The sequence below is a fragment of the Pseudochaenichthys georgianus genome, chromosome 1 (genome assembly GCF_902827115.2).
Source record: "Pseudochaenichthys georgianus chromosome 1, fPseGeo1.2, whole genome shotgun sequence".
Lineage (NCBI taxonomy): Eukaryota > Metazoa > Chordata > Actinopteri > Perciformes > Channichthyidae > Pseudochaenichthys > Pseudochaenichthys georgianus.
Window position 1 is genome coordinate 33,999,081 of NC_047503.1, and position 13,457 is coordinate 34,012,537.

Sequence of the window (13,457 nt, forward strand, 5' to 3'; positions counted from 1 at the left end):
ATAATTAATAGACAGCAACCGATAAAGCTGTGGCACTTCTCTTTTTTACCGCTGTAAGACAAAAATACACAAACAATGCAGCAGGCCCGGTTAGAGTTCAGTGCAGCTCAGGTTCACTGAGGCAAATGTTAAGGCTTATCTTTAATTCAGTCAGTGTAATGTAGAAGATATTCCAAAGAGGCGTGTTCCTCGTCTCCGTACTAAAACACACCACAAAGACACACTGTTAAACAATAACCATTTATTCACACACTGTAATGGGACTCAAAACAAGCGTGACAGAGTGAAGGAGGGTGGAGAAATCTTTAAATTATACATGAGAGAAAACTTACAGATGATTTTAGTTTGCACTTGGTACAAAGTACATGTGTCAGTCTGGCTGGAGCAGATAGCGAGGCCTTATTATTTAAACTTCAATCACACGCAGCTCCTTCAAGAATGATTTCAGTCTTCTTTCATTCATTCTCTGCAGCTTATATTTTATCATCATTCTTACTAAATGATTTATTTTCCCCCTCATCCATAATTGCAGTGCTGTTTCAATATTTGCTTTGAATTACACAAACGTGGCCAAAACTACACACAACACCTCACAAGTAAAAAGGGTTTCCCTGTACAAAATCCATCTTAAAAAGCAAACACACATACAATGGCACGCTTTGCTTAGCAGTGAACAACGGAGATGGATGAACAGGCTTCCCAGCTGAGCCATTTATTCACGCATGCTTCTACGCACACGTGTCACACTCAAACTCTTAATTGTAAAAAATGAAACTTCAACAAAAGATGAAATGTGTGGGGTTCGGCTCAGTGCAAGCATTATGGCTCGGGAGGCTGTGGTATAAGGAGCGCTGACAACAGGCAGTAGACGGTAAAAAACATGGTTTTCATATATTCCGACCCCAACCCCGAACATCAAATAACGCTCTTAGAAACCACACAACACTCTCACTGAGAATGCCTTCACTTCTAAAAAAACTCCGCCCACGCTCGCTCTCTGTCCTTTTTCAAGTTCGAAAAATGTGATTATTGATTGTTACTTTTTTCTTTCCCTCTGTGGTAGTGTTTTACAGCTCCGTGTGTGTGTACATGTACCAGTCTGTCAACAACAGCTGCTCCCTTCTGTGGCGTCTCTGAATGTCGCTCCACAGCCTGTAGTCCTTCTCCCCCTGTGGGAGACCCTGAAAGGGAGTGCATGCGTGTGTCTTTGTGCACTTATGTGTAAATACAGAAAAACAGTGAAGAAGGTTGTGCAGAAATTCCATGTTCCCGAGTTCGAATGCTCTCCTCAACATTTACACAAACATGTAGCTCTCGTCGGAGAGTCTCTGGAATAGGCCAGTGTGAATGTGTGTGTGTGGAAACGAGAACTGTGTGTGTGGGCACAGTGACACAGAGGCGTAACAGAGCAGGAGAGCAACACACACACTCGTCAACACAGTGAGGATCTTTGTGAACGAGGGGGGAAGGCGAGTGAGAGGTGTACGTTTAGTTCTTTGGTGCTGCTTCGTCACCAGTCCGTCCCACGTCTCCTCACCTTGTCCCCCCCCCCTCCCCCGGCGCCGCCTGCTCTGTCTCCTTTAGTCCAAACACACACCGGGCTCCCTCCATTATTGTGTAATTGTGTGTGTCATTTTGTGCAGGTTTAGTCTCTAGAGTCAAACGAAGGAGGAGAATCCGGTCACGGGGGTGCGTGAGCCGGGGGGCGGGTTGGTGTTGGGGTTCACGTGCGTGAGCGCCGGTTGCCCCGTGGGCGTGTACGCGCCGCCGGTGCTGTGCTGCGTCACCACGGTCTGGTAGTACGGTTCCGTGTCTGCGGTGGCGCACTCCTCGTATCCGAAGGGAGAGCCGATGGGCTTCAGGGTTTTGGGCTGCCGCTTCCAGGAGTTGTAGTAGGTGGGGTCGCTCATGTAGTGGTTGACGAAGGAGTGCTTGGGCTGCTCGTCTTCATAGTCGCTGTCAGTTAACTACGTACAAACACACAGCAGATTTTAGTTTATCATAGAGAAAGACAGGAAGGAAAGTGCAGATTAAGGTCTAAGCTAAGGTGTCTGCACATCGGTGGTTGACAGTAGAGGGATATATTGTATCTTGATGCTATATTGTATTCCCACCCAGAAGTTATCATCGCAGTGAACATCACTTTTATGATTTTCGAAGCGTATAAACGTCATGAAACGAAAACTTTCTGTGCTTTTGTGATGAAGTTTGATTTAGCTAAAAACCTCTGTAGTGTCCTTTAGCCTTGGTTAGCAATCACCTTTTGTAAGAAATATAAGGGTTTCAAAATGTCCACAGTTCAGTATTAACTGACATATTTCAGGCGTCTTGCCAAAGAAAATATATTTAAAAAAATACTTTTAGACGAGGGAACTGGAAGAGCTAAAATGCTGTCTTATTCCTTATATTTGTTTTCCTTTTGTTTTTATTTGACAGCATTAGACAGGAAACATGGGGAGAGGTGTGAGTTAAACCAAGACACTGAGATGACATGGTACTCTGCTCAGATGTCTCTTCTTGAATCGGTGGAGGCAGAAGGTTGGACACAGCTCAGTAATTTAGTCATTTAGTGTACTTTCTTTTCACTGTTCACCTCCACCTTTACTTTTCGTCCTCCACGGCAGACAGTACAAAGAACTCAATATCGACTTTCACAAAACATTTTGTAGGACGGCCAGTAACACAGGTTCCTCCCCTTTAAATGTAAGACCGGGATACAGAGAGAGAGTGTTACCTCTGACTCTGAGACCTCGGTGGGTTTCTCAGTGAGCGTGGTGCTCTCAGTCAGCGCCGCTCCGTTATAGTTGTTACAGATGTCCTCGTCAGAGTAGTGAAGACCACCTGGACTGGGCCTGGGAGGAGACCTGGAGACACACACACTATAAATGCAACATCTACAAAAAATCCAATAACTGAAACAACTCCAGGAAGATAAGTGTAGGTGTGTGTGTGTGTGTGTGTGTGTGTGTGTGTGTGTGTGTGTGTGTGTGTGTGTGTGTGTGTGTGTGTGTGTGTGTCTGAGAGCCCACCTGGTCCCATTCTTCTTCAGGAAGGAGTTCTTGTTGTTGATCGTCCTGCTGTTGAGCTCCAGAGCAGTGAAACCTCCGTTGTCCAGGGTTACCGACTCCTCCGCTGTGGACATGTGCTTCCCTGGAGGAAGATAGAAGGTAAAAGAAACCAGATGGACGAGTGTCAGATAAAAACTTAAATTAAAAGCAGTTCAGTCACTTGTATGTGGCTGAGAATGTTTTAAAAATGAAATTGAATCACTGTTCTCTGAGTTTATGTGCACCTCTTGTTTTATTCATGGTGCGTTCAGTTACCTCTCAGGAATGACAATAAGGAGCATATTAAACCAGGATGCATCATTTGGCGCTTTCAACACGGCAGTAATTTATCCACTAATAACCACAACAAATGGAACAATAATGGAAACAATATCATATTTTAAATTGGGAGAAAGATGATTGAATGATTCAAGGGAATCTGAACCAAAATAACATCTGTTGTTTCCCACGGTCTCATTGATTTTTCTTTAGTTTTAGTTTTGTGTGTGCTCGTCCTGCCTCAGGGCTAACTTTAGATTACAGATGTGCACACACACAGATGTGTAAAAGCAATGCTGTGCCCACAATGGGGAACATCACAGGAACCCTGAGAGGAGCAGAAACTCTCATGAAAACAGGAAGAAAAGCATCAACACAAAGAGCCGACTCTTTAAAGAAGTTACTGACATCAGACGGAACAACTTTTTTGTTATAATGAGTTTGTCCTTCAATGCATGTCAGTGAGCCTCCTTGAGTAACACTCTGAGTTCTCCGCTCCAGGCTGCTCGCTCCCTGCCTCACCCTGTGGAGGTGGGGCACACCAAAATATAATAAAGCCGTCCAGATTTGAGAATAAGAAACTGGAAAACATTTTTTTTTTTTCTGTGAGGAAACGCGGCTTACAATGTGAGAAGCTCCTGATGTTATATAATGTTGGTGTGTGTAAATATCAGCTTAGACATTAAACTGAAACATGTCTCAAAGTATCTGCTCTTAAAACAAGCCACAGCATTAAGCAGTCTCTTTCAGGTAAAGGTCATGACAGATATTCTGGAGAAAGATTGATGATATTTAAACTCAAAACTGATATTTAAACTTAAAATGACATTTTAGTTTGCTCTAGTTTTATGTATTTTTTTTTAATAAATAGCATTACCCAAATTAATAAAGAACATTGATTAAATAGTTTCACCATTACTCTTACATTCATATTGTAAGGAAATAACAGCTAGGTAATTTAAATCTTTATCCTCCTGGAGATGATGTTTCCTGAGATGCTTCAGGGTCTGCCCTGCAGGAGCGAGGCCGACCTTCCTCTCCTCTCTGACAGGTGATCCGGTTTGAACCGGACCGCTAGAGGCCATTTCCCTCTACATACAACACAACTGAACTGATGCATGTCACACTGTTAGAAATCCATGAAGGGAAGATGTGGTAAGTCTATGATTGATAAATGCATCCCGAGGCAAAAGCCACCCTGGAGATCCCCACTCTGTCCTCCTGTGAAGTATTACATCACATGTCTGCTGGGAACACACACCTGTCCCACAGGCTTTGTACTTGCTGCTGTGTCCGTGCAGCAGCAGAGTGAAGACCAGCACGAGGATGAGGATGATCCCCACCAGAGCCATGACCAGCAGGAACCACCACTCCTCGTAGAACGGACGCTCGGACAGCGCTGCACACAGGAGGGAGGGGAGGAGGAGGAACACGAACACGTGAGAGAGGAATATATAATGGACAGAATGTTGTCAGGATATAATACACACTGGATACTAAACGTAAAATATAAAAAAAACTATAAATAGGATGAAGAAAAGCAAATAAAGATAAAATGACAGAATAAATAGAACGCATTGCCTAAAATGGAAATAAAAACCCACTGAATAATACATTAAACAAAGTTAATTAGTCACTATGAAAAGTTCTCCATTCTCTTACATACTCTCTCTATTTTCTAAATCAGTGGTTGAGATTTGAATTTGAAAAAAACGTTTTTTGCCTCGACTGTAATCTCTTCGAATGGGCGCCTCGGTCTCTGAGGCTATAAGAAACAAAACAGAATCAAACTTTTCCTTTGCTTTAATTCAAATGTAAGTTATAGTTTGTCCCCCAGGACCGGAAAACATTCTTTAAAGTCTGTTCATGATGTCTTTTAGAGGAAAGACTCTTTCTCTTCCTACTGATAGAAAAAAATCCTGCTGGTTCTTCAAACAGTTTGCACAGATTAGAAACAAAAATGGAGTCATGCTCTCTTTGCCTATAAGCAGAGCTGTAGTTACACGCCTCTGCCTCTAGATGGCAGCAGACACACAGCCACAGTAACTTCTCAGTGTTGGCTGGAAATTCCATCAAACCCCAATCAGACAAGTTGGATCACCCTGGATATGTTCATTAGCCTGATCTCCTGCAGTGTGTGAGGGAGAGAGAGTGTGTGTTTGTGTGTCTGTTTACCAGCGAGAGCAGCAGAGGGTGTGCTGGGCTGTCCGTAACCATAGCGATTAACAGCGATGACTCTGAACTCGTAGCTGATCCCCGACCTCAGGCGCTCCAGCGGCACGGAAACGGATCGGCTGGTGGGGGGGAGGAGTCTGATGAAGGAGTCCCACACTCCTTCATCTGCAGAACGAGGGAGGAGGGAGGGAGAGAGAGAGAGGGGTGAGTTGGGGGTTAATGGACAAGCAGACCATAGAGTAGAGCTCAAGTTAAGAAATATCCCTTTTAATTGTTAGAATATGATTGGAGAACATATAAATGGTCGATTTAGATGTAACTATTTTTGGCGATGATCACTGTTATTACTAGTAATAACGGGGTACAACCATTTTGAATATCAGTGGTAGAAGAAAACTAGAGTCTCCACTCTCCTGCAGGATGCTACAAACGTTGCCTTTCTGTATTTTATACGTCTGGTAATCTTTATTGGGAAATTGCTGCTGACTTAATTTGCACAGTGGGTCTCAATGAATCTGGAGAAAGCTACACTCAGTGAGGTTTAGTGCCATCCTTTACCTCCCACTCAATCAATGATAGGAATCGGTGCACGTGATGAAAAGCTGCATGTGAACGGACAGAGTGTGTGTGAGCCCACCTGATGGACGGGCTTCGATAACGTAGCCGGTGACCGGCGCTGCACCCGTCTCTCCGTCCGACCAGTGGATGGTGAGTGCTGCCGCCGCCTTGGTGATGGACATTTCTATAGGAGACCCCGGGGAGCCTGTAGTGTCAGAGAGGATCACACGTTGGCTCACTGAGAACTACACCGGCACACACTAGTCTGTGTTGGATATGGTGTGTGTGTGTTACATGCTGTTGCCCCTCGTTTCTGTTATGTGCTTGTGATGTGCTATATGTGACATGTATGTAGTAACGTGTGTTGTTTGCATTTTATTGTTGTTTTTTTTCCTTTCGCCTGTATCTACTTGTCTTTCATCCTTTTTTTATAACTAATGCTGTTGATGTATTGTGATTTTAAGGGTGTCCGTTATTATCTGGCTTCTGAAGTTATTATGTCTTATATCAGGTGTAAAGACATATTCTGACTAGATATTAGACAAATATACTGGGCAAGATTTCGAGTTTTTGTATTGCATTCACAGTTTTTTGTGACAGTCGATAAATGGGGACTGTCCACGACACTATAAACAAATAAATAAACTAACTTACACACAGTGAACTTATCCCAACCTTTACCAACATCACTGTTCAGTTTCATACAACCATACAGTCTGTCATCCCATAAATACAACTACAACACTGTCATGTTGAAACTGAGTAGGTTATAAAACCAGTGAGGGTCCATCAGTTCCATGTTTCTATTCATTGTCTATTAAAGCAGCTGTCTAATGCATTCTGGTTTAAACACATTGCCCACTCATTCAAAGAGTTACTTTTGGTTAGTATGCAGCCCTAGTTAAGTCCCCATAATGGGACAAATGCACAGAGTGACAGCAGGCTACCTTGCACGGGCTGAGCGCTGACGTTAGCGTGCACCGGCGGGCCGTAGCTGACGGTGAGAGCCTGAACACTGAAGGCGTACGTCGCTCCTCGGATCAGATCTCGGACCTTCAGCCATCTCTGCCAGCTGCCCCTCACGTCCACCGTCACCAGTTTACTCACTCCTGCTCTCACACACACACACACACACACACACACACACACACACACACACACACACACACACACACACACACACACACACACACACACACACACACACACACACACACACACACACACACACACGTTAAAAAGGTCAGTGTTTCCCCTCAATATGTTTTTATTTTTAGTTGCTTTAATATTCATGTTGGCCATGGCAAGCTGAAGTAAACCACTACCCCATGTTCTAAATAAGACTGAAAGCATTATTCATTTATTCCTGTTGATTTTCAATTTCTCCATGCACTTTAAACACAAGGTACATATAATGGGTGTTGGCAAATTATGAAAAAAAGCAGTGTGTGTATCAAGAGAGATAATGATAATAATAATGATCTTAAATAGTATATCAGGGCCAACAAAGGGAAAGGTCTAAAGTTAAATGACAAAAGAAAAGGGGGAAATCCACTACTTGAAGTGCGAAAGTTACTCTACCACAAACCCTTGAATTTCCCCCCAAAAATGTCTTCTTAAGTCAAATACACGAGGGAAATCAGTTTGGATCAGGTTATAAAATTGATCAGCAACATTTGTTGTCTCACTTGCCTCTCAGGGCTTCAATATGCATATCTGTGTGTATACAGCATGTGCGTGCCTACCTTGTACGGGCGCAGTGGGCTGGTAGATGATCCTGTAGCCCTCCAGCTGTCCATTAGGAGTGAGGGGAGCCCCCCAGGACACATTCACACTCCCCCCGGTCACCTCTGAGAAGGACAGGTAGCTGGGAGCGCTGGGAGCTGAGGGAACATGAAGGAAGACGAATCAAACAACGTAACAAAAGCTATAAAACAATACTTGTTGATTGTATAACCATGCTGTCAGCACTGCCTACCAGACTGCATGGTGCGGGCCCCGCGGGGGTCGCTGGGGGGGCCGTCTCCAGCTGTGTTGAAGGCCGTCAGAGTGACCAGGTACGGTGTGTAGCTGGTCAGGTTGGAGAGCTGCACCCGGGTGTCTGGGACAAAAATCACCTTGACCTTCTCACTCTGGTTCTGCTTGTCCCGCTCCCAGTAGTGGATCTGCAACACAGGAAAACACTGTCAATAACACTGCTTGGGTTTTACTCCAAACACCTTTCCTCTCCCTTATCTCATTTCTGCCAACTATATATCTCTTTTATTTTCCCTTTCCACCTGAGGTCTCCTAATCGATCCATATCATATATAAATGCTCAAGCGCTGTTTCACAAGTGGGAGAAGTATGTTATGGAGAGATATGTTTAGGCTTTAAAGAAGGGTGAAGTAGATGCCATTTATTTAACTGGATTGGCCTTGATGTATAATTATTTTCTTCTGTATCAAGCAAAAGTATCTTGACCCTCATCCTGAAAACTAGGATAAGCACAGCACCCAGAGCTATACAGTACTATTTGTCATATCTGACAGGCTTTTATTCTTTCATTCCATTTTTTTCTTAATAACTTTATACCATTGTTTTCTGAAGTATTAGTGTCTTAATAGATAGAATAAAATAGAATAGAAACAGAAGATCTTTGCGATTGCTCCTAATTAACACATTATTAACACAACTAAGGTATTGGTAAATTGTCCTTTAAGTCATCATTTCATTATATTTTGTGTGATATTAAATGGCAGTTACAAGCATCAAAGAACTTTAACAGAAAGCTCTAATATATGACCTGGTGCCTAATCATAACAAAGTCCCTGATAATTAACCAACAAGGCCTAACATCAGCCATGGTCGTTTAAGTAATGAAACCTAGATTTAGTGCAAAGAGTGCAAAGTATTTCTTATCCTCATACCACAACCCGTACATCATCCAACATGAGATGTGCTCATTTGAAGTGCTTCAGGTAATCAAACAATACAAAATGTATAATGTAGTCCATGTGTCACTGTCCATTCTCATGAGAAACAGATAAGCACTGACATGACCATTAACTTTCCGGACATCAGGCATTAATGAAGACACACGGGCTACTTTAGTCAATCACTGAGTTTAAACAGAACAAAGGTCATCTGATAATAATTCAGTACACAGTACGGTGAGATCAATAGAGAGCTTCAGGGCAGCGTGAGAAAAAAAGAACGAGAATTTCAGCTAGTTAACTTCAGCTAACTTTATGTTAGCAGCAACATGGATTGATTTTTTGTGAAGTTACCTAAAGTGAGAGAGGAGACAGCGTCTGGCAGAAAACGTCACTTGCACACTTTTGGCTGTCTGTTGAGAGACCGAGTTCCCCCACCTCGCCAAAAAGGCTGTAAAAGTGCTCATTCCCTTCACCTCCGCCTACCTGTGTGTTTCCGCATTGACTTTGATCAAAAGCAAGTACCGGTCAAGCAGGGGCGGATCTACCGGGGTGGCATGGGGTGGCAACTGCCACCCTAAAATAGCCTTGCCACCCCAGTTGGCAGCTTTGTTTTTAAATAAAACTTGTGGCTCATCGGACATTTATGAGAGAAAATCCCTAATGTCTGAGTGCAAGTGAATGCAGCACAAGACGCGAGCCTTGTAACCCCTCCCGGCCCTGGTGCGAGCGTGGAAATGTGATTGGCGGTGATTTCATTTGAACGGGGGGACGGTGCAAAACAAGAAGCATTCGGACTCAAGTAGACGGAAGGAATGAGGTATTTGCGGTCTACTATGACAGAGAAGAGACTGTCAAGTTTGGCTGTACTCAGCATTGAATCAAAACGCACTAAAGCTTTAGATCTTAATAAGTTTGTGAGGCGTTTTGCTGAAGAAGATGGTAATCGCCGCATTGAGCTGTAATAGGCATGCCAACTTGATGCTCTGCTCACGGATGACTCGATGAGCATACAAAACTGTTAAGATGATGACCTTACGTGTGTGTAAATATATTTTTTTCTTTGTGGGGGTCTGCCCCCAAAAAACAGTTTTAAGTCCTGAGAAAGTCAAATAAGACGGTGTGTAAAACTACACTGCCCAGCCAAAAAAAATGAACCACTTTGATTTAACTAGGCCAGTAGGTAAGGACTTTCCACTGGATAATAATACCCCTGCATTATAGCAACAACAACAATAATAATAATAATAATAATAGCAATAATAATTGGGAGGGGGGGCGTGGCTGTTCTTATGTTCTCTGAGGGGAGGCTCACCTTCCCACACTTTGAAAACCCCTGGTCTAGGTCATACACTTTTAATGAAACAGGTTGTGCATGATGAGCGAAAAAAAGGCAAAGCAACAGACTTGATATCTTACTGCCAGTAAACAGCCTATATAAATGCATATGCAGCAACTAAATCAGTTTGATGCATTAAAACAGCTTGCCTCCGGCTCATTACGGCACTGGACAGGTGCTTCTCCGCCGTGAAACTCTGAGCAGCTACTTCCTTCTTAATGTGTACTTTTAAAATCACTGCATGATGTTTAATCAGGGGGGTATACTACGAAGCAGGATTTTCGCTTAGCCGGCTAAATTCAGGGGAAACTCCGGCTTTCCAGTCCTACGAAGCTGGTTCTCTTTTTAGCAGGCTAGATCTCCATGGTAATTTATGCTAAGCAGCTAACCTGGTCGGGACCAGGGGCCAATACTACGAAGCTGGTTCAACCTAACCAGGATATGTTTGAGTTAGCCGGTTGGCCTAATCCAAAACATACGCGCTATCGCTAAACTGTACTATGACGCGGGTTATCAAGTGGATCGCTCAAGCCAGCCGTGTCCTATCTAGTTAGGTGCGCGTTCACATGAAAGGGGTGGTATTTGGAGCATTCGACCAATCACAAACATGGAGAAGCGTACTGACAGCGCAGCGTCATACTTCCTGAATGAAAAGTGAACTTTAATACTAGTCAAATATGAAGAAGTTAAACTTTAAACATCCATGACTTAAACACTTTATCCAGGATCAAAGCCACATAGCTGCACCTGCAAGGTGAATACAGCTGGAAAAAGAAAAAGTGTTTGCATGCGTACATTAACAGGTGTATGATATCACTGCCCCGTCTAAAACACGATCTGACTTCAATTACATTTGTCTCAAGTGTTTCGTCAACTTAATGTGTTGCTTAAAATAATACTTCTGCATACAGTATGTGACACTGTGAGTGTTGCACGGCCAGATACGGCTCAGCTGACTCAGATAAGGAGATATATGATACATTATGAAGTGATATGAATGATAATGGGACACATCGACGTCTTCACTCAGTGTACTTATGTTGTGGCAGCTATTTAATTAAGCTTTCTTAACGCTAATGTTATAATAGTCAGATTGCTCTGAAGATGGGAGGTGATATTCTATTAATGTTCACGTTCACACAGTCGGTGATTTTTGCCGGCCGTCTTTCCTGCAACGGCAGCTTTTCTGTATTTCCTTTCTCCTGTAATATGACTTGATTGCTTTAAACTCTGCACACTGAGCTCTGATTGGTCAGCAGGCGGTGCTTTCACTGAGTTGAGCTCTTAGCCTGCAACCTAACCTGGTCCCGACCAGGTTAGCCGCTAAGCATAAGTTACCATGGAGATCTAGCCTGCTAAAAAGAGAACCAGCTTCGTAGGGCCGGAAAGCCGGAGTTTTCCCTGAATGTGTGAAAATCCTGCTTCGTAGTATACCCCCCAGGTTAGGTTGCAGGCTAAGAGCTCAACTCAGTGAAAGCACCGCCTGCTGACCAATCAGAGCTCAGTGTGCGGAGTTTAAAGCGATCAAGTCATATTACAGGAGAAAGGAAATACAGAAAAGCTGCCGTTGCAGGAAAGACGGCCGGCAAAAATCACCGACTGTGTGAACGTGAACATCAATAGAATATCACCTCCCATCTTCAGAGCAATCTGACTATTATAACATTAGCGTTAAGAAAGCTTACTTAAATATCGGCCACAACATAAGTAACCGGATCAGAGTACATTAAGTACAGTCCGCGGCATATCACTTCATAATGTATCATATATCTCCTTATCTGAGTCAGCTGAGCCGTATCTGGCCGTGCAACACTCACAGTGTCACATACTGTATGCAGAAGTATTATTTTAAGCAACACATAAGTTGACGAAACACTCGAGACAAATGTAATTAAAGTCAGATCGTGTTTTAGACGGGGCAGTGATATCATAAACCTGTTAATGTACGCATTCAAACACTTTTTCCAGCTGTATTCACCTTGCAGGTGCAGCTCTGTGGCTTTGATCCTGGATAAAGTGTTTAAGTCATGGATGTTTAAAGTTTAACTTCTTCATTTTTGACTAGTATTAAAGTTCACTTTTCATTCAGGAAGTATGACGCTGCGCTGTCAGTGCGCTTCTCCATGTTTGTGATTGGTCGAATGCTCCAGATACCACCCCTTTCATGTGAACGCGCACCTAACTAGATAGGACACGGCTGGCTTGAGCGATCCACTTGATAACCAGCGTCGTAGTACAGTTTAGCGATAGCGCGTATGTTTTGGATTAGGCCAACCGGCTAACTCAAACATATCCAGGTTAGGTTGAACCAGGTTCGTAGTATAGGCCCCTGGGCTCAATGTTGACTAAACATTTTCCTCCAATAACGTTGTACACAACAGCTGAGAGGCCAGTGAGAAAGGCTCGGTTTGACGTGAGAACTGCCTTGAGTTTCCCCGGCATACACCCATCCATATCAGATGCTCACTTACAGCAAGGTTACAGAGGTGGTTGAGCCTCATGCATTAGAGATGAATCAGGAAAGTATCTTGGATACACAAGAGCCTTTGGTGAGAGAATAGCCACAGCAGCTGTTACAGCACTCATTCTCCTGATTGTTACTTTATGTTAGGCTCAAATGTTTTTGCTAGGAGTGATAATTCACAGCCAAATGACTATGAGTCACAGCAGAGTTTTATTCTTGATTCAAACGTGTTCAACCACAGCACTTGGATGTTTTCTCTGACAAGCTTTCAACGACAATCAGCCCCCCGGGTCTCTAATCATACCGTGCAGCTCCTCAGCTCATTTAAAGCTGTAATCAGATCATGAAATGGTTGCTATTATAATTACAGACTGACTGGACATTTCTTTTCTTTCCATGTTTGGACCAGTGGTCATTAACATGGATACCGAGTGAGAAGCAGCCAGAAAGGAATATCATATTATTGATTTGAACAACATGTAGCAGGGCTATGTTTCCACTGTTTATTTATTTATTTAAATGTTGTCCCACAAAAAAATTGTTTGATTATTTAGAGCTTTGGCAGGAATTGATGGGAAAAGTGATTAATGTTGGCCATTAAAGTGAATCAATGTCATGTATTTATCTATAAACCCTCCAACATAAAACGTCTCAGTGCATTTTGGTTTACAAAGTAAAAC

General features: G+C 43.1%; 1 protein-coding gene across 2 annotated transcripts in view; it reads right to left on the reverse strand.

Annotated features, from left to right (window-relative positions):
• Positions 1-226: 226 nt before the first annotated feature.
• sdk1b (sidekick cell adhesion molecule 1b) overlaps positions 227-13,457 on the reverse strand; it is a 281,269-nt gene continuing 268,038 nt past the window's right edge. For both annotated transcript variants that reach the window (XM_034084739.1, XM_034084730.1), the window contains 9 exons: positions 8,038-8,224; positions 7,805-7,942; positions 7,007-7,168; positions 6,139-6,264; positions 5,502-5,666; positions 4,588-4,725; positions 3,030-3,150; positions 2,735-2,864; positions 227-1,967 (listed from right to left, as the gene is read on the reverse strand). In XM_034084739.1, coding sequence (XP_033940630.1) covers positions 1,659-1,967; positions 2,735-2,864; positions 3,030-3,150; positions 4,588-4,725; positions 5,502-5,666; positions 6,139-6,264; positions 7,007-7,168; positions 7,805-7,942; positions 8,038-8,224 — 1,476 coding nt within the window. In that variant the 3' untranslated portion in view covers positions 227-1,658. The remainder of the gene's footprint in view (positions 1,968-2,734; positions 2,865-3,029; positions 3,151-4,587; positions 4,726-5,501; positions 5,667-6,138; positions 6,265-7,006; positions 7,169-7,804; positions 7,943-8,037; positions 8,225-13,457) is intronic.